At 33.7% G+C, this 21,576-nt stretch overlaps 1 protein-coding gene across 1 annotated transcript; it reads right to left on the reverse strand.

Annotated features, from left to right (window-relative positions):
- Window positions 1-225: 225 nt before the first annotated feature.
- Window positions 226-11,680, reverse strand: LOC140045205 (cytidine deaminase-like). Its single transcript, XM_072090017.1, has 5 exons — window positions 11,566-11,680; window positions 8,333-8,458; window positions 7,787-7,898; window positions 3,107-3,164; window positions 226-2,489 (listed from the first exon to the last, which is right to left on the reverse strand). Exons 1-5 carry the CDS (start codon window positions 11,594-11,596, stop codon window positions 2,358-2,360), a joined length of 459 nt encoding a protein of 152 aa, XP_071946118.1. The 5' UTR covers window positions 11,597-11,680; the 3' UTR covers window positions 226-2,357.
- Between the last annotated feature and the right edge of the window lie 9,896 nt (window positions 11,681-21,576).

Here is a 21,576-nt window from a genome sequence, read left to right on the forward strand (position 1 = left end):
ATGTCAAAACGTCAATGCAGTTGATTTTTGACACAATATTCTTACAAACCAAAGGAGAAGGCTAAAATAAGATTTAAATACTGGAAAACAATAAAATATTTATCAAATATTAATACATTGGTCAGTGGGATTAATACAAAACATCTTTGGGACAAAGTGTCTCCTTAATAGGGGTATCCCACTGTTCAGCTGTTTTAATGTACGTTTTTCTATTTTATGCAGAGAAATAAATACAATCAAAAAATAAACAATATCTTGGAATCGTTATGTTGTTGAAGCTTACAAATAAAGAGGTTATAACCAAGTAGAGAGTGAACTAGTTCATTGCCAATGGTAAAATAATGTCTTGGTATAATATATCCTATATTTTCATGAGGATCATATAAAGCTCTCTACACTATTAAACTGGTTTGACAAAAAAATGTGATGTTCCTAAATATGGTAGTAATATGACATCATCGTATCCATATATGGGCATAGCATTTTTGTCACCATTTTTTATAGTGTAGACATAGCCTAAGAACGCATTCTCGCGTTAATACGCTGGTGTAATGGTGTGTGACTGAATAGTGAGCGTGACTTCACATTGGCATGTCTGATTAGAGTTCAGACTCTAGTTAGTTATGTAACCTCTTTGACAGATAAATGTACTTATAGACACATAATGGTTTTACATCATTAATATCTGTTATCAGTTTTTTATCACACACAGTATGGTTTCACAGTGGAATAATGTGTTTTTATGACCTTGAAAGTGATTTCTTTTTTACTATTTTGTAAAGACATATTTACCAAAAATCAAGGTCTTGTAAATTGACAACACTTTCAAAAAATCATCTGCCTAAAATTGTTGGGAAATTTAAATGAAATAATAAAAAAAAAAATGTTTTAAAGATAACAATAGCCTCTTATTTCAGATGGAGCAAATAACTTTATAATTATTGCATTTTAAAATGGCGGTATTTGAGCCCTAATCAGACATAAGTCTATTTACCAACTCCTTTATTATATACATTGCTAATACAACAGAAACCTCCTTTAGAACACCTCCTTTAGAACACCTCCTTTCCCGTGAAACAAACAAGGTCACAAAATCTCAAATTTATGCCTAAAAAATGCATTAAATAAAATGCAAAGAAAACTCAACTTCCCAAAAAATACAGACCTCTTCTTAAAACTAGAAGAAAATATGAGGAAGAACTAAATTCAATTGTTCAAAAAAGATAAATTCCTAATTACTTTACCAATAAAATTTAGTGCTTACAAATTTTAACTTATTTTATATCAAATAAAAGAGACTCTAATAAACAGAAATGTCAAATACTCTTAATGGAAGTAGACATATTATTATTGTATAAAATATTTACCAAATCTGTGGTTTTAAAATAATTGGATCTACTTTAAAAATATAAATACCCTGTCATATATCTGTGTATTAAAATAATATTGCATTATATAATATTTAATAAATTGAGGACACTAGTATAATAAATGTCCAATTAAATACCCAATTTATCACCCAATTCTAAACCTTCTTTCTATTACCCAGATGTAAAGTACAAAAATATTCCTATTAAAAGGAAATAGGGAAATACTGAAATATTGATTGAGTTAAGTGAAATACTTAATATTTAGGAGAAATATCTCACCCGAGTGTGATTGGTGAATACGGCCACAGGGGCCTGGATGTATAGCTATTAGTCTTTATCCAAGAAGACTTGTTCTACCACCAGAACCATGGAGCGAGTGCTGTAAAACCTTGTCGATATTAAGGCAACCATTCTCTAAAGCGTGGTTCCCACTAGGACGCAACAGAAGGACATAGATGTTACGTATTAACCCAAAGTGCTGTAAGAACATGCCCTTGCGGGAACGACATCAGCATGTTACCGTAGACGTATATTTAACACCATTTTGTGCTTTACAAATTTTATAGTCGCAACTTCTTGATAGATCGGAGTATTTCCTTATTGCATTATTACAGGCAGATTTTTAGTGGGAACCAAGCTTTAACCGCTCTTATTGAGGTCTTTTTACATTTATGTTTGTTGGTGTTTTCCTTTAAAGACGGTCTTACTGAAAAACAACTTTCAGTTGAGTTAAGTATCCGTGATTAAATAAAGCTTATTATTATTATATTATTATTTGGCATCATACATATTTTTTTTTTATTTATTTCCTACATGAAATATAGTTAAGAAAGAATGTTCTCTCTTTGATATACAATACTGTATGTAAAATATTATTCAAAAAGAAATAATAAATAATTTATATCAAAGATGTTTGATATAGTACCATATGCATTATGTAAATAAGCAATAATATTATGTAAGCTGGTTTTATTATGTAAGCCGTTTTTAGTTGGTATAATTAATTTTCTCCCTATTTAAATCTGAATCATCAAACCCAAACGGTAAAAGCTCGTTCATCGTAATCGTCTTATACGTGAAATCAGGTTGCGAGAGAACAATCAAGTAATCACCACCAAACTAAAAAGAAAAAACGTAATATGGATGGATATTGTAAAAATACTAGTTGATCAATTGGTTGGAGAAAGTATCTTATGTCTATTATTGTGTTAGCTTTACTGTCCTCCCTCAAATAAGCCCTCTAGGCCATTTTCAGCCTTTTTTGACATATTTTAATGCCTTTTTATTCCTCCGGACCCTGCTGAAGGGCCCCCATAAGCTTCAGGCTCATGGAATGGATACATTTTGGCCTTGACATGTGCCATATTCCTAGGCCTACAAGGACCTATTTCATACTGATTTTTACCCATGGGAATCCCATGCACTTCCTCTGCATTAATTAATTTAGGGGCCTGTTTTCTGAATAACTAGAAAGTTATATTTTTATATTTAAACAGCAGATTTCATTTTTGCTTCTTAGGTTTTCTGGTATCAGTGTGTGGTCTTTGTTGAAAAAATTTTTAGGTAATTTTAGGTAATGACAGCTTAACTAAAAATTGATAACCAATTAATTGGATTTCCATATGCAAATCAAATGGGTGATTCTTTACTCCATGGTTTTATCCATTATTTTGGGCACACTTTAGGGGAATTACAATGTAGAGGACCCGAATACAATAATGATATGATTTTCTTACCTCGTGCATTATTTGTCTGCATGCGCCACATGGGGCCAAATTCAAACCTATGACGTCACTGAAAAAAAAAACGATAAAAAATACAATGATATTAATATATATCTAAATATAACCATGGTTATAAGCATGTAATACATAGAAGGAAAATTACTGACAAAATATTGTGGGTATCAGCAAAGATAATAAGAAGATACAACAGTTCCGTTGGCGGTGTAAACCACATCCGGGTTACTATTTGCCTACGCCTAAAGGTGGCGCACTTCTTTTTCGCTAGAAGAAGTGCGCCACCTTCAGGCGTGGGTAAGGTAAAACTTTTATTGTAAATATCTATAAAAATGCAAACGATGATTATTTATCAAAATGATTATCTAAAATATTAATAATATCAAAATTAGTTGAGCACAGACGCGAGAACATCAGATCACAATCCATCCAAACGTGGGATTAGACGGGAACCATATCTAGAGCCCGCCGTCGTTCAGCTGCTGGATTCTTACGCATCCATGAAAGCACGTCCGCGTTTCCTATCCTTCTATGCTTAACAGCGCGTACTGTTGATTCTTTACCTATTTATATTCTTTGGTATCAGTGGTTGGATCTCAATGGAGATACAAAATAAAGCAAAAAGCTAATTCAAAACAATAAAGTAAAAGTTACAACAGCCAGAAAAATTAGCACACCTTATCATCGGTGCCAGTGAGAGAGTATTTGGACAAAATGAGAATATGAAGCAGACAAGCGCTGCCTCAGTGGACTGGAATAAAAGAAATAAAAGCAAAGGAGGCAGGCTGGTGAAATATGTCTTTTTGGATGTTTTCATTTCCACAAACAAACAAAACTATTATTTAATCAGGGTATAATACCTCTTTACCAATTTGTAATATACAATTATTATGTGAATTTATTTATTTATTTATTCTTTCTTTATTCTGCAGGCACTTTCGGTACTAGTGCACGGATTTCCAAAGTGGTACAGTAATTGAAAATATAACAAACATAATAAAATAAAGACAAAGAGTAATTGAAATATACATTAAAAATAGCAATCAATTTTAGAAAACAAAAAATTCAGTTAAAAATGTTGAGTACTAATTGTATTTTGGAATGAAGTTATTGAAAGATCTTTAAAGTTAATTTTTAATTCATTTGGAAGTTCATTCCAGCTTTTTAGATGAACGATAAGTAAAGGTTTTTTTGCCTCGACCCGAATAATAATTTAAACTTGATAAATTATATGGCTGTTTTTATGGACACCAAAGAAAAAAACAGTTTTAATGGTTGTAAAATCTGGCCGGCAGGTGCCTGTATAGATAATATGCTCTTGAAAATATTATCTATTCCATAAGAGCAGGGATGGATTTGAGGGTAGGGTCACACGCTCCCTTTTGACAAAATGATGCTATAAAACCATTTTAAATACTGTATATCTATTTTTTACAGATTATTATATAAGTTAAAAAATCCTGGACCCTACCCCCAATATGTTGTCACATGGCATATCAAAATTACCAGAATTGTAGGAAGTGTTGTACCGTACTGTATGTATTGTGCCTCCTTTTATTTCTTTCATTCCAGTTCTTTCAGACAGCACTTGTCTGCTTTATTTATCTCAATTTTAATCAAGTCTCTCACTTCCACTGATGAATTAGGGGTAGTTTGCCTGAAAGCTCTACTAAATTTCTCTGGCTGTTTTAATTCATTGTTTTGATTTACTGTATAGCTTTTTGCTCATTTTATTTGTATCTCCATTGAGATTCAGCCACTGATAGCCACAGCATTGTCATTTTTTCAGTGCTTATTTTATTTGTATCTCCATTGAGATCCAGCCACTGATACCCACAGCATTGTCATTTTTTCAGTGCTTATTTTATTTGTATCTCCATTGAGATTCAGCCACTGATACATATTGCCTTGGATTTCTATTGTACTGATTTGATGTACAAGTGATGAATATCAAGTACAACCATCAATCAATCAATCCAAAAACGCTGCCTCAGTGGTCTGGAATAAAAGAAATAAAAGCAAAGGAGGCACAGGCTGGTGAAATATGTCTTTTTGGATGTTTTCATTTCCACAAACAAACAAAACTATTATTTAATCAGGGTATAATACCTCTTTACCAATTTGTAATATACAATTATTATGTGAATTTATTTATTTATTTATTCTTTCTTTATTCTGCAGGCACTTTCGGTACTAGTGCACGGATTTCCAAAGTGGTACAGTAATTGAAAATATAACAAACATAATAAAATAAAGACAAAGAGTAATTGAAATATACATTAAAAATAGCAATCAATTTTAGAAAACAAAAAATTCAGTTAAAAATGTTGAGTACTAATTGTATTTTGGAATGAAGTTATTGAAAGATCTTTAAAGTTAATTTTTAATTCATTTGGAAGTTCATTCCAGCTTTTTAGATGAACGATAAGTAAAGGTTTTTTTGCCTCGACCCGAATAATAATTTAAACTTGATAAATTATATGGCTGTTTTTATGGACACCAAAGAAAAAAACAGTTTTAATGGTTGTAAAATCTGGCCTGCAGGTGCCTGTATAGATAATATGCTCTTGAAAATATTATCTATTCCATAAGAGCAGGGATGGATTTGAGGGTAGGGTCACATCCTTTTGACAAACTGATGCTATAAAACCATATTAAATACTGTATATCTATTTTTTACAGATTATTATATAAGTTAAAAAATCCTGGATCCCTACCCCCAACATGTTGTCACATGGCATATCAAAATTACCAGAATTGTAGGAAGTGTTGTACCGTACTGTATGTATTGTGCCTCCTTTTATTTCTTTCATTCCAGTTCTTTCAGACAGCACTTGTCTGCTTTATTTATCTCAATTTTAATCAAGTCTCTCACTTCCACTGATGAATTAGGGGTAGTTTGCCTGAAAGCTCTACTAAATTTCTCTGGCTGTTTTAATTCATTGTTTTGATTTACAGTATAGCTTTTTGCTTATTTTATTTGTATCTCCATTGAGATTCAGCCACTGATAGCCACAGCATTGTCATTTTTTCAGTGCTTATTTTATTTGTATCTCCATTGAGATCCAGCCACTGATACCCACAGCATTGTCATTTTTTCAGTGCTTATTTTATTTGTATCTCCATTGAGATTCAGCCACTGATACATATTGCCTTGGATTTCTATTGTACTGATTTGATGTACAAGTGATGAATATCAAGTACAACCATCAATCAATCAATCCAAAAACGAAAGTTTCCTAATACAATATAGGAAGTGAAGTGTCTTGGTCACATTATGAAGAACATTGATTTGACAGATGATTCTAACATCAAGAGACAATGCTTTGAATGTTAGGAAGTTGAGGAAATGTTCAGAATTTGAAATGCATCCTTAAGCTCTGTCTACACTATCAAATTTACGTGACAAAAACGTGTGATGTGCCCATATATGGACATATGTTGTCATATCACTACCATATTTGGGCACATCACACTCTTTTTGTCAAGCTAGTGATTTCCTCCATGGTGATAGTGTAGACAGAGCTTTACATGGTATGAATATGTACAGTAAAAATTAAAGGGGAACTCTGGGATACAATTTATATTGTTTGCTGTGAAATATAAACCTTTGCAACAGTCTGTACGCTTACATGCGCTGTATAAGGAAACTAATGTAAACAAATTAGCACAGACCTACTTAATTAAATCATTGATTATATGTACAGTAAACATTAAAGATGTATTGTCCCCCTGAAAATAATTTTTTTACATTTTTTTTTTGGGAATATGCCATTTTAATGTCACATAATAGTTATTGACTTCGACCAAAAATTGAATCGAAAAAAATGTATTTACCTGAAAAAAATAGAATTTAAAGCAAAAAAATGGTCAAATTGGCTGCCAGCCAAAGGATTTTTGGTTGAATTTAACCATTTATCATGTTATTTTATAAGTGAAAACATTATTTTTTTCAGTTTTTATTTCTACGGAAGTGATTAACTTTATTAAAACAACAAAATAACCTATTCAAAGTCTGATTTAATTAATCTTCATTTTTCATGTTTTTGGGGGACAATACATCTTTAAAGGGGAGCTTCGGGTATAAAGTTTCTACCTTTGACAATAACATTGATAATAACCCCATGTTTTGTTAATAAACAAAGTGGCGCTAAAGGACTTTTTCATAAGATAGGAAGAACTGCAGCACCGATTTTTTATTTTATGATGCCCATTCTCTTTTTTTTAAATAAATTTTATACCTGGAACTAACCTTTCGAAGTCAATAACTATTATGTGACATTAAAATAGCATATTAAAAAAAAAATGTAAAAAAAATTATTTTCAGGGGGACAATACATCTTTAATGTTTACTGTACATATAATCAATGATTTAATTAAGTAGGTCTGTGCTAATTTGTTTCCATTAGTTTCCTTATATGAATTCTTGCTGAAAAACTACAAGTGGGCCAAAATCAAATATATAGAGGGCACTGCTTTCAACTAACGACATTCGTCCATCAGAGACCTTTTTTCATATGTTCAATTATCAATGCCAATGTCGGTTTATCCAGGTAGACTAGGCAGAAAAGTGTTAACATTTGCATATGGATGAAAATGACTAAATTGCTATTCGGAAACATACTATACACAATATTTGTTTTTAAATTTCAAACAAAAAATGTTTCATTCATTTACCATGCTATTGCCAAAGCTTTAAACTTCTTGTGTCCATCTGATATAGCTTTGAAAATCGCACACCGTTCTGCACACACACCTAACGTGTAAGAAGCATTCTCCACATTGCAACCTGAAAAAAAGTGAGAACAAAAATTATAATCTTTAATAGTGCTCCGATAATTTAAAAGAGCATGGTAACTTTTCAGAAGATGCCTTCTATAGAGGGATGTACAGCCACTCTTTTGAGAGGACACCCTATTCATGTATTCAAGGGACACTTTCCAGTAACAAACAAAAACAAATATATGTTTTAACTCTACAGTCAACCCCATAGGCGGATTCAGAGGGACCCAGCTGCCCTCTTCCCCTCCTAAATTTTGCAAATTGTAATGCAAAAGATAGGACACTAACTTCAGTTAGGCACTGCCCCCCCCCCCCCCACCTCCCCTATTTAAAAATGGATCTGCCACTTCTCCATTCAGGGGACGTTTTTTGGGCCTCCTAAAGGTGTCCCCTTAATAGGTTTCTACAATGTAACTTATTTGTATAACATTTGTACCTGACCTTTAATGACCTTATCCTCCTCAGTCAAGATGGCCGCACCGACTCGGAATTTACTGTATGGTGAGTGTGACATTTTCTTAGCTTCGTGTGCACTTTCTACCAATTTTTTTATTACTTCAGGTGTTACTGAAATAAAGAGAAAACAAAATAAACTTAAAATTAATTGTACACATCTGTATTTATGAATACCAATATATATATTTTTTTTTACTATATTTAATGAGGGTGATCCATACAGCAAATACCTTATTGAATTCATTTGTTTTATTATTGATTGAAAGAAAGAAAATAAATGTTTACGTTGAATTGAATTGAATTGATCATTAGAGACCCTCAGAGGTTCACATGACAAACATATACACAAGATGCTCTACATAAACAAAGTCTTATTAAAATTACAAGTCTTTGGGAATCCTGACTTGATCCCAGGACCCTTTGAGTGGTAGCCAAGCATCATAACCACCAAGCCACAACTCCACTCCACTGCCTTTTCTAATACTGTAAGGAGGATTTCTTTAATTTTAAATATAGTAATCGTTGATATGTTAATTCCAATGCGTTAACACTTGTTATATGTACTGTAAAGGGGGTAGGCCTATTAGTGGTGCTTGTCACACTTTTTTTTTGCTGCCCTTGTGAACTGTATTTTATATTATTATAAATATAAGAAACATTTTGAATTGTATCTATAATTGTGTGTAAAGTTTACCCAAAATTGATTATAATAAATATATTATAATAAAAAAACAAAAAAAGTTCAAGGTTATGGGACATGCGGAAGATGCTATCAAAACATGTATGCTAGACAGACACCTAAAGAGAGAGCTGTCATTGAACATAATTATATTAGCCCCCTCTGGAGTGCATCGCAAACTTTTAGCCATATAAATGTTTTGTCCTTCGTCAGTCTGCGGCAGCGCATATGGAACACTGTGCTAGTTTAGCTGCAGTAACACAGATTTACTCTCCTTTACATGACAATGATGATAACAAAAACAACTTATAATGTCTTGGGTTCATGGCATGGAAATACATATTTCTTATGTCATCATTCATTTCAATTTTCCCTTAAAATGATTTATCAAAATACATCCATATTGCATACATAATATATTATATTGCAACACATAGGACTACTGTAATACATGTGCTCATTTTAATTGACACATGCAAGGGAAATCAGATTTTCACAAATACTGAAACGACAAATCCAAGATTTAAACAAATATCTTGATACCATGTCTACTTCCAGAGATATCACAGTCTAAAGTTTTGACTGTTGCAATCAATGATTTGAGGAAAATGCTAAAAGTTTAAGGAAAAGTAACAACAGGAAATGACAAATACATAAAAATAAACAGGGCGTTTTTACGCCTTAGAAAAAAGGTACTGTAATTGTTTTATTTCAATGAAACTTCGTACCTTTTTTAATTAACTATTGTTCTATTATTATGCAATATTTTTATTAAAAACAACCCACTAGAACACTTTCAATTTAAGCATAAAACATGATAGGTTTTATGAAAATCATACATATTTACACCATTTTTTAAACCAACAGACGACACAAAATGTTAAAATATATGCATTTATTTGTCTCAAAATAGAAAAACACCAAAGTAATGTAAATAAATACTGTTTCAGCTATAATTTTCTGTAATTTTTCAGCCCTTTATTGTTTTTGGTTGTCTCTACAAATCTACACATGCGACTTATATCTGATTTCGCTTGCATGTGCCAAAAAAATGGATTTAGAATAATAAAGCACTTAATTGAACAATATGAGTGTTGATAATTACCATGTGACTATGATTAAATTTCTCAGTTTCTTTTCATTTTTGATTTGTAGATATTAATAGCTGAGAAGGTATGCTGATATGCAAACCACTAAGTTACTACATTAGCTTGTGGGTGGTGAAATTAAAACAGTTGGATGCAGTTTGTGTCATTTGTGCTTTTCTAAATCAAGATGAGATTCTGACGATTACATTCTTTACTCCATGATTTATTGTAAATACTTCTTACTCTTTGATTGAATATCATTAGATATAATTATTATTTTTATTATTCATTGTTATGTATAATGGTTGAGCCTCTATTCAGGGGACACCTTCAGGACTAAAAAAAGGGATGGCCCCTGCTTTTTTCTAGCGATTTGTAAATAAAACACAAAATTGGCCTTGCTGCTGTCACGACAAATATGGTCCGGGGCCAAAATCGGTCCGGCCGGACCAGTTTTGGCTCTAAAGTTGTGGTCAAAAGCAGTTCGCCACTGCCAAAATCGGTCCGGGTTTTTCTTCTGTCGATTTTAATTGAATTACTAGGCCTATGATGCTGTTTTAAGTTGTTTATGGCTAGAAAAATATCCCATGATATATATAAGTAAGTTATCTTGTCGGATAAATACTATAAATAAATGTATTTTATCTAAAAACATGACTTAGGTGTTCACTCATATTTTAGCCTGCCACACACTCACATGAACGGGTATGAGACGCTGATATTGCCAGCCAGATTTTATTTTATGATTGAGGCCTTTTTCCTTCCTCAGCCTAATCAATATTGGATAATTGTTTTATAATGATTGTACTGAATTGATATTGATTGATTAACCATAAATAAGTAATAAATTAAATTGTTTTTAACTGACTGATTTTGGCAGTCAAAACTGGTCCGCCGGACCGATTTTGGCCCGGACTGATTTTTGTCTGACACTGCCAATACTAATAGCTATAGGCATATAGATATATATGATCACATATATCAGGGAGTTGTAAAACAACTCCCTGATATATATAATATGTGATTTTATATTGTTTTAAATACCACATTTTTTTTTATATCATTTCATAGAAAAAATAATGTTCTATCTATGTCAGAATATCAAAGGTGAATTTCAGTTTAATCAATTTGCATTGAAGGGGAACAAATTAATTTTCATTATAAAAAAAAATTAACGATATAATATTAATAATTATGTATAATTAAATTCGAACAAGATATAGTACTACGAAGCCCTTTCGTATATTTTTTAACGCGGATTTGACCCGCTTTCCGGATAGGCCTATTAATAATTGATCGATAATAGCAGCCACGTACGTACTCTCACTGTCTGTCTGGGAACAAATTAAAACTTGCCTAGCTTTTTGTAACGACTAGGTCTACTACTAGGCCTGCAATAACTTACCATAGTATAACATTCACTAAAAATTAAGAATATAACATATACTTACAATTATTGCAATCATTATTTTTGTGTTCCATTTCGGTTAATTAATTACAAAAAAATTGGTTGATTTAGCTCCATTAACTGGTATCCCAATCAAACAGCTGCAGCAGCATGTGTTTATACCACAACGTAAATAAAAACAAACGTGTAGTAGTAGTTGAGCTTGAGCGGCAAAACAAACGATGGCGCTGTTCAATGAAATTAAAAACAAATGAAATGTTCAGTATATTATATTTATATATCTCCCTCGCTTGATTTCGAATACAGTACGTTTTTAAACGAAATTGATTGTTATTAAATAGATACTATTTTATCCACAAATAGGCCTATGTCTACTTATTTGTTGTATCACATATTATGATTAGCGCATGGGAAACGCGCGTGTCGTGGACCCATTTAACGCGTGACACTATTATTATTGCTGTCAGAGACTTTGGCGATAACAAGTTATGGAAGCTTAGTAGGTGGTGATTTCTAGTAGGCCTACAATCAATTTGAATATACCTAAGTACGCGGTCTCTCAGACACAAAAAATGTTAGACAATAAACGTTTTGAATTGAATTGACTAATTTAAAAACCTTAAATATCGATTTATTTTTGGTAAATCTATTTAAATATCGAATGATTGGAGATTTCAGGATACAGTCACTGGGCCTAATCGCCATGTTGCACGTCACTGAAAAATTCTCTTCTACGTCATGTATGATAATGAAATGTTCAATTCTTGCCTCCTATTAGATCAATATTTTCTGTTATTGATTTGAAATTTGATCGATCAAAGAATTCGATTCCAGCTTCTAGGTCGAGTAATGATATTGAATTTACATTCAGATCAGCATAATCGATAAATATTTTACGTTCGAAGTATATTTTGCTAAATTGGAATGTAAATATATTAAAATAATCAATAACAACATTGCTCTTGGACAGTTATTGAAGAAACTTGACCCAATAGCCACAATCATTCTCATTACAAATTGAAGCGCAATCGAAGCACCGCCTTAATATCAATAATTCCCCGATGCACTGCACTTAGTTAGTAGTGCTCTCGAGCCCGTTTTTAGTAGGCCTAAAAGTTATATCAAAGAAGAGGCGTTGAAATGGCAAACTTCTTTGAAACTAGAATGTTTAAACCAATTGCTTGTATCGCTCTGTTGATGTTAACCCAGTGTTATGGGTATGTGGAATGCGATATAAAGCCACCAAAAACGTCGTCTTCTCAATTCTACGGTCACCCTAACACAGCAATGTCAAACGAGATTGGCATATTGAATGCGACCCAATTAGAGTGTATGCAGCTTTGTCGAAAGGACGCACGTTGCCTAGCTTTTACGTACGCTGCTGATACGCAAGAGTGCGCGACGTTTGATCAGGATAGCCTCACTGGACCGGAACACATGGAGACGGTATCTGGTGTCTGGTTCTATGACATGCAGGGAAAGAATTTAACCCAGGTAAGAATGGAAGGATTGGTCTCCACTCTATAGAGACGCAACGCAAGAAAGCACAACGTAAGCGTGGTTCCCACTAGAACGCAACGCAACGTAACGCAGCGACGTATCGACGCAAAGTGATGTATTGCGTAATCGCAAGTGGGAACCGAGAGGAAGAAACATTGCTGTAAAAATCGCAGGTTTGATTTCACGCAGGTGGAGGCAAACACAATGATTGGAAGGGCATTTTCTTACGTTGCGTAGATTGCGTTACTTTGCGTCGCAAGTGAGAACCAAGCTTAGGTGATTTGACCAATCTCAAGCGCTGGGTTACAATAGTCGCTTGTCATTGGTCAAACTTACTTGAGTTGCGCGCGTTTACGTTCTTGCGTTTCGTCCTAGTGGGAACAAAGCTTTATAAACATTACAATTAAATTGATTATTATCATTTTTCATAGATATTTTGTCGTTTTTTATTATCTTGATGGTTTGGCTCACCTTTCTACTATGCCAATAAATATTATATATAACCTAATAATATTTATTGGCATATAAAGGTGCGTCAACCCACACCAAGATATCTAAGTGTTATGTTTAAGATATTTTAATAGAAAGTAATGATGTTTTACTGATTCATTTCCAAGTTTTAGTAAAAATGTTTTACAGACCGTTTTACCACCACGTTTGTATTGATTCAATTAGTTCAGATCTGTCATTATTTAATATAACATACGGGTTATTCGATAGGATGAGACTACTGTATTGGTAAAGTCAACTATAATTATAAGTTATATAAGCACGGTCGACCATGCATGGAAATCAATATCTGAAATAACGATTCATGGTTAGATTAAATTTGAATTATTAATTAAATACAGTATATCTTTGTACAAAATGTCCGAATCATTTATAGTTACAATACTACGACACGTCTGTTTCGAAAATACGTTCGTAAAGCTATGTCTACACTATCAAACTAGTTTGACAAAAAAGTGTGATGTGCCCAAATGTGGTAGTGATATATGCCCAAATATAGTAGTGATATAACATCATCATATCCATATATGGGCACATCACATGGTTTTTGTCACGTAAATACAAGTTTGATAGTGTAGACAGAGCTTAAGGACGTAAGCGCAAAGTAAGTAATTTGACCAATCACAAGCGATGGATTATTTGAACTATCACTTGTCATTGGTCAACTCGCTTACGTTGCATAGTATTTCTAATGGGAACCACGCTTTTTAAACTTAAATGTTATAATGATTTTACAGAGTTACTTTAAAACTTGCCAAACAAGCAACGGATGTCGAAACGGCGGCTCGTGCATCAACGATTGCTCTGATCTGGGATACAGTTGCGCATGCCGAAAACAATTTTATGGACGATTTTGTGAAAATGGTATGTGCATTATTTTTACTGACAAGCCAAATCTATGCTGCTCTACAAAATAAGGGGTATGATCAGCGTGAGCGATGCATGATGGGACGGAATTGAGAGAAATAGCGGCCTCACAGTTTTTATTATATATATTAGGCGTGGTAACCGTAAAAATATTAACACTAATACTAACTCTAACATTGGCATAAGTATTGCATTCAATAATGTTAACAGAATCAAAAACAAATTATATGAAATTAAGAATTTTTTAATTAATTGTAAAATTGACATATTTGGTATTGCCGAAACTTTTCTTAAATCAAATGAGTCTATAAGGATAAATGGTTTTAAATGGTATGGTAAAAATAGAGTAGGAAAAGGGGGAGGAGGTATTGGCCTACTTGTCTCAGATAAAGTAACTGTTTTAGATGATAATCTTTATGATTCGTTTTGTGATGACATTGAGAGATGTTGGATTCGTGTTAAAATTTGTGATAAATTGCTTAATATTGCTGTGGTATATTTTCCAGTAGAGGGGTCTAATCCTGACCTTGCTGATGAACTATATAACCAACTACTCTCTGAAATAATTCAAATTGAAAATGAAGTTGAAAATTGTGACCCACTTATCTTAATTGTAGGCGATTTTAATGGCAGAATAGGTAATAATGTAAGTAATGGTGATCCCATAATTAATTCTAATGGGGAGCGTTTGATAAATTTTAGTATTGACACAGGGCTAAATATTCTAAACTGCTCACAAAAATGTTTTGGAAAGATAACTTGGTTTAGACACCCACACTCAAGCTGCATTGATTATGTGCTTTCCTCGTGTAGTGTCGATAAATTTATACATAAAATGGTCATCGATGAGGAAAGAAACTACCACATGGGTAGTGACCATAATGTGCTACTAGCCTATCTTAAATTTGAATATAATACTAATGTAAAAAATTCGAATGATAATAAACGACAAGTTTGGAATATTAAAAGCGATCAAGACTGGTCTGCTTACAAAAATTCAATTATTGATAAATTTGACAACATTTGGTTTAATAATAACCTTGAGGATATTAGTGATATAAATTATGGTTGGGAAAAATGGAAAGATACTCTTATTTCAGTTACTAATAATACAATTGGCTTTAAGGATGTTAAAAGCAAAAGTAAACAATGGTGGGATAAGACAATAGACACTGCCATTCAAGAACGTAAACGTGCTTGTAAGGAGCATCGTGCATGGTCTAAACATAATAGGGCAGATCTTGATAAGGGGGATGCTTTATGGAAGGATTATAAAATGAAAAAAACTCAAGCGAAAAATGTAATAAAAAATAAAATGATGCAATTGAAAGTTGACAAAAGTGTTGCCATAGCGAAAGCAGGTGGTCAGAGTTCTAAAGACTTTTGGAACGAATTAAGGGGGCCTAAGAAGGTAATTGTTCCTTCTAACCTAAAAATTCCCGACTCTACACAAGTTACCTCAGACAAACAGGTTATGGCTAACTTGATTAAAATTTATTGGAGTAACTTGGGTAATCAAACTGGTGTCAATACTTATAATGATATAGTTATCAATAGTCATGTTTCTGATATTAGGGAAAATTATATAAATTATGTTAATGATGATCCACAAAAAGTACTGGATGATATAAGAATTTCATTTGAAGATGTTAAAAGTTCAATACTTCGTTCTAAAAACAATAAAGCACCTGGTGTTGATGGCATCACTAACGAATTGTTAAAGAACGGAGGTGACTGCCTTATTAGGGCACTTACATATCTTTTTAACTATTTTGTTAAATCAGAGAAAATTCCCACCGAGTGGAATAAAGGGATCATTATACCTATCCATAAAAAAGGTAGCAAGAACGATTTAAATAACTATAGAGGTATCACATTATCATCATGTGTTGCTAAAATTTTCAATCGTATTATTTGTGATCGTATCTCAGAATTTCTTGAGAGTAATAGTATTCTTACGGAAATCCAGGGAGGCTTTAGGAAAAATCATAGATGTGAGGACCACATATTTACACTTAAAAGCATATTGGCTACGCGAAATGCGGAAAATAAGTTAACATACTTAGCCTTCCTGGATTTCCGTAAGGCTTTTGACACGGTTTGGCGTAATGGCCTTTTGTCAATAGCATGGAATACTGGTATCCGTGGTAAAGTCTGGAAAATTATTGATAAACTTTATACAAACGTCAAATGTAATGTTAAGTTTGGTGATATTGTAACTGATTATTTTGATGTCGATGAAGGGGTTAAGCAAGGCTGCGTATTATCACCGACCTTATTCTGTATTTTTATAAATGAACTCTCCAAAATGTTATATAATGAAAATGTCGGATGTCATACTTTAGGCACAAAAATTAGCTGTCTTTTTTGGGCTGACGACGTTGTCTTGATTGCTAAAGATGAAAATGATCTGGAGAAAATGTTATCTATCGCTGGAATTTTCTCCAAAAAATGGAAACTTAACTTTAATTATGACAAATCAAATGTTGTGGTTGTTGGTAAACGTACTAATAAAACTAAACAATGGCCTCTTGTAAACCACTTCATCAAAGAAGTAGATTGTTACAAATACTTGGGAGTGAATATTTCAAGAAACTTCTCCGAAAGTATACATGTTAATGATGTAGTTAGAAAAGGAAATAGATTAATTGGATATATCAAGTCCATTTTTAATGAGCAAGAAGATTTTAATAGGATTTATTTTGGTAATATCTTGTGGAAAACTATAGCACTACCTTCAATTAACTATGCATGTGCAATATCAGCTTATAGTGCCAGTGATTACAAAAAAATCGAAAACATTCAGCTACAAATGGCTAAAACACTACTAAAAGCACCGAGGAACACGCCATCATTGGCTCTGTTGGGTGACTTAGGATGGGATAGCATTGAAAATACCCATAATGAAATAAAAATTAAATATTTTGACAGGCTTATCAACTACTTAGAAGCCCATCGTTGGCCAAAGCTGCTGTTGCATGCATTATTTACCTTGCATGACAATAATGTTAATATAAAATGGCGATGGTTAAACTCAATTAAAAGTATTCTGAATAATACTGGATTTAATCATGTATTTTCAAATAACATACCTATAGATTCAGCATGGTTTAAATCTTTTAAGTGTGTTAATCGTCAAATGTATGAATTGGATTGGTTTAATAAAAGCTGTACCAAACCATCATTATCACTTTATGTTAAATTTAAAAAAATGCCTGAGTTAGAAAATTATCTTACTGTTAAAACTGATTTTCATGGTGCTCAATTGAAATTTAAGGCAAGGTCAAATACTCTTCAACTTGAAAGTAGATTAAGTAAATGGGATATGAATAATACTGGTAATTGTATGTTATGTAAGGATGAACCTGAAGATTTATATCATTTTATGTTAAATTGTAAAGTACTACAAGAAGTGCGAATTTCAGAATTTGAATGCTTGGAACAAAACCTTAATGATTCTGGTCTTTCAGATCTATGGAATTCACTCCAGTTAAATAATTCAGAGGTTATCTTAATGATTATACTTGGTGGTGATTGTTCTGTTCTCATTCCAACAATGTCGATTAATATGGTAAACAAAGCCCATGACATTCTTGATAAATTCTGCAAATCATATCTTAAGAAAGCATGGGCCTTTAGACAACGTATAAAGTCTAACATTATCGAATGATTTTTTTTAATTTTTTTATTGTATGTAAGTTGGTTTAGTTATCTTAATTCTGTTTACAGTCATCAAATAATTCACCACAGCTGAAATAATTTAATCTATGCTTTCCTGTTTATTGATGTCCCTAATTTGGGTTCCTATTGTTCCTTATTATTTTTGCTGGTAGACACTGTGTATCAAGAATGTGTATATCTTAACATAGATTCTAAGTACTGTATATTCCTTTGTTCATATACTAATTGATATGCTAATTTAGTGTCCAAGCTTATGTATGTGGGTTGCATTTAATTGGTTTTAGTATTACAGTTTATTTTTAATTTGGTTTTATCGAACTTCCGTTTTATCTGAGTATTATCTGTTTTAATCTAGTTTATCTTTATTTTTATACTCATATTTTTTATATTGTATGTTTAATTGTTTTAAGGATGCACCATTATTATGTGTGCCGCTGTTCAAAAAGCGTTTTCCAAATAAATTATTATTATTATTATTATTATTACTGGTGGCCGACCCCTGGCTGTGTCCGTCCTACGCTATATTGCTCCCAATTCCTTCCCATCGTGCATCGCTCACGCTATTTGCGATTTTTTTTTAAAATACTGAAAAGTTTGTTCTTTTTTATTCAGAGTTTATCCACGAATATGTTTTTAAAACAAACATTGTTGGGATATCTTCAAGAAGCAATACGGCATTCACCTACAAGAACAATCACTATCTGGTGATCGCCGGATTGTAAGTATTTTTGGGCGAAACGAGAAAAAATGACGATGTAAACTATGATATAACGACGGAAACACGATGATGACGAAACAAAGCATAGTGGGAAGGATTTGGGAGCAAACGTCACGACGCGTACGTGATGTGTTGTTTATACGTTCGCGTCGTGACGTTTGCTCCCAAACCCTTCCGATCATGCATTGTGCAATGACGTTCCTCGCGAAATCAAGCTATAATTTGCGATAAACCTTATCGACGAAGATGAAATTTACAATGACGATCCGACACAATACGTAATCGACGACAAAATAGACGTCATCGACGACACATCCGGGTAGTGACAATAATGACGGCAAACGAAGATGATTACGACGAAAGTGAATCATCTTCAGCGAATAAAACGACATTGATGCCAATAGTAAATCAAAGCCTGTTTTCCACTAGGCGGCGAAATTATTCGACCGAATCCAATGTTTCGCAGACAAAAAATAGCGCTACTGCAAGAGCAATAGCTGCATTGTTTGCGAAACTTTTCGCTTCGCAAAAGTTAAGTAGAAATAATTCTACAAACGATGGAAAAATGAATGCGCATTCGTATAAACTGACGCTTTCGATTCGCACGAACAAATTCGCCTAGCTGAAACAAAGTTTTAAAAATGCGTTGTCATACAAAATCCAAGGAACTGGAATCAACAAAATTGGGTCAGACAACTTGATAAAAATTGCCAAACCATGACGTCATAGGTCCTATAGGTTGTCGGAAATCAAAAGGTCCCTAAAGCTTGGTTCCCACTAGAACGTAACGCAAGGACGTAAACGCAACGCAAGCGTTTTAACCAATGACAAGCGAAGTTATAGACAGTTAGCAATCACAAGCGAATAAGCCATCGCTTGTGATTGGTCAATTCACTTGCGTTGCGTTACGTCCTTGTTTTGCGTCGCTAGTGGGAATCACGCTTAAAGCTTCGTTCCCACTAGCGACGCAACATAACGCAATCTACGCAACGTAAGCAAATGCCCTTCTAATAATTGTGTTTGCCTCCGCATGCGTGAAATCAAACCTGCGATGTCTGGCAGCACTGTTGCGTCGTCGGTTCCCACTTGTGATTACGCAATACAGCACTTTGCGTCAATACGGCGTTGCGTTGCAGTAGGAACCAAGCTTAAGATTGGTTCCCACTAGCGACGCAACGCAACGCAACCTACGCAACGTAAGAAAATACTCTTCCAATAATTGTGTTTTCCTCCGTCTGCGTGAAATCAAACCTGCGATATTTGCAGCACTGTTGCATCGTTGGTTCCCACAATCGTCAATACGTCGTTGCGTTGCGTTCTAGTAGAAACCACGCTTTAATGACTACTTTAAGTGTGGTTCCCACTAGCGACGCAACACAAGGACGTAACGCAACGCAAGTGAATTGACCAATCACAAGCGATGGCTTATTCGCTTGTGATTGCTAACTGTCTATAACTTCGCTTGTCATTGGTTAAAACGTCCTTGCGTTACGTTCTAGTGAGAATAACAACAACGTGTTTTACGTCACGTCGAGTAATTGAAATGTTGCAGTTCTTTGTCTCATTGTTCTGATCTGGTTTTCATAAATGTTCGTGTTCAGTGAAGAAATCTATACCACCGTATGGTGAAATACAATGACGACACTGACGTCATTCAGCGATGAACAACGACAACATATCGATATCGGATGACAATGACGCTCAAGTCGAGGTGTTGATACGCAATAAATACGGTTGACCAATAGATGACGACTAAAAAGTGGGTTTATCAACGGCGACGATGACTAGTCTAATCGACAACGTCTTGGTCCTACGGCACTTTGAAATGTTCGGTTATGAGACCGGTATAGGCCCTACGTCTTCTTCCTATTAGCCTGATCTAATTATCATCAGTATATTTTCAGCGAAGGCGTGTCCGAATCCCTAACAAAGGTTTACAAATACAGTAACACTGATGACGTTTATGAATATCACCAAGAACTGACTGGAACAAGTGACGTAGGAAAACTTGAGAAGTTTATAATTAATGGACAACTTTACATATTTGCTGCCAACTATAAGTCATATGGACTTACAGACTACATCAGAAATTCTTACCTTTACAAGTTCAACACGCAAACAGGTAATATAAATCGGTATCCGGATGGTAAAGCCTGGTTCCCACTAGCGACGCAACCTACGCAACGTAAGAAAATGCCCTTCCAATAATTGTGTTTTCCCCCTGCGTGAAATAAAACCTGCGATTTTGGCAGTACTGTTGCGTCGTCGGTTCCCACTTGTGATTACACAATACATCACTTTACGTCGATACCTCGTTGCGTTCTAGTGGGAACCACCCTTTAGGGATGTTTATGGTCATTAATTCTAATTATCCAATTGAATTTCCGATTATCCTGTACCTTATCAAAGATATATTGATACACTAATTATATTCACATTTTTGGATGATTAATGAAGCCATTTTCCCTGACTGTGTACTCTTGTTGGCATGGCATTATACTTTGTACTCGTTGTATTGAGAATATGGCATAATGTTATACTTTTATTTATTTATTTACTTTTATTAGGTCTATTTGAACAACATCAAACATTTTCAACACAAGCTGGAAATGACGCGTCATATTTGGAATTCGATTCAAACCATTACCTACTTGTTGTTAATCACTACGGCACAGCAGTAGTATATGAGGGAAACCAGGCCAAAATATAATTTTATACCCCCAGGGCAGAAGTATTCCAGGCCCGAATGGAATGTCATATCCCCAGGGCATATTTCAT

Source organism: Antedon mediterranea, chromosome 3, assembly GCF_964355755.1.
Source record: "Antedon mediterranea chromosome 3, ecAntMedi1.1, whole genome shotgun sequence".
Classification (NCBI taxonomy): domain Eukaryota; kingdom Metazoa; phylum Echinodermata; class Crinoidea; order Comatulida; family Antedonidae; genus Antedon; species Antedon mediterranea.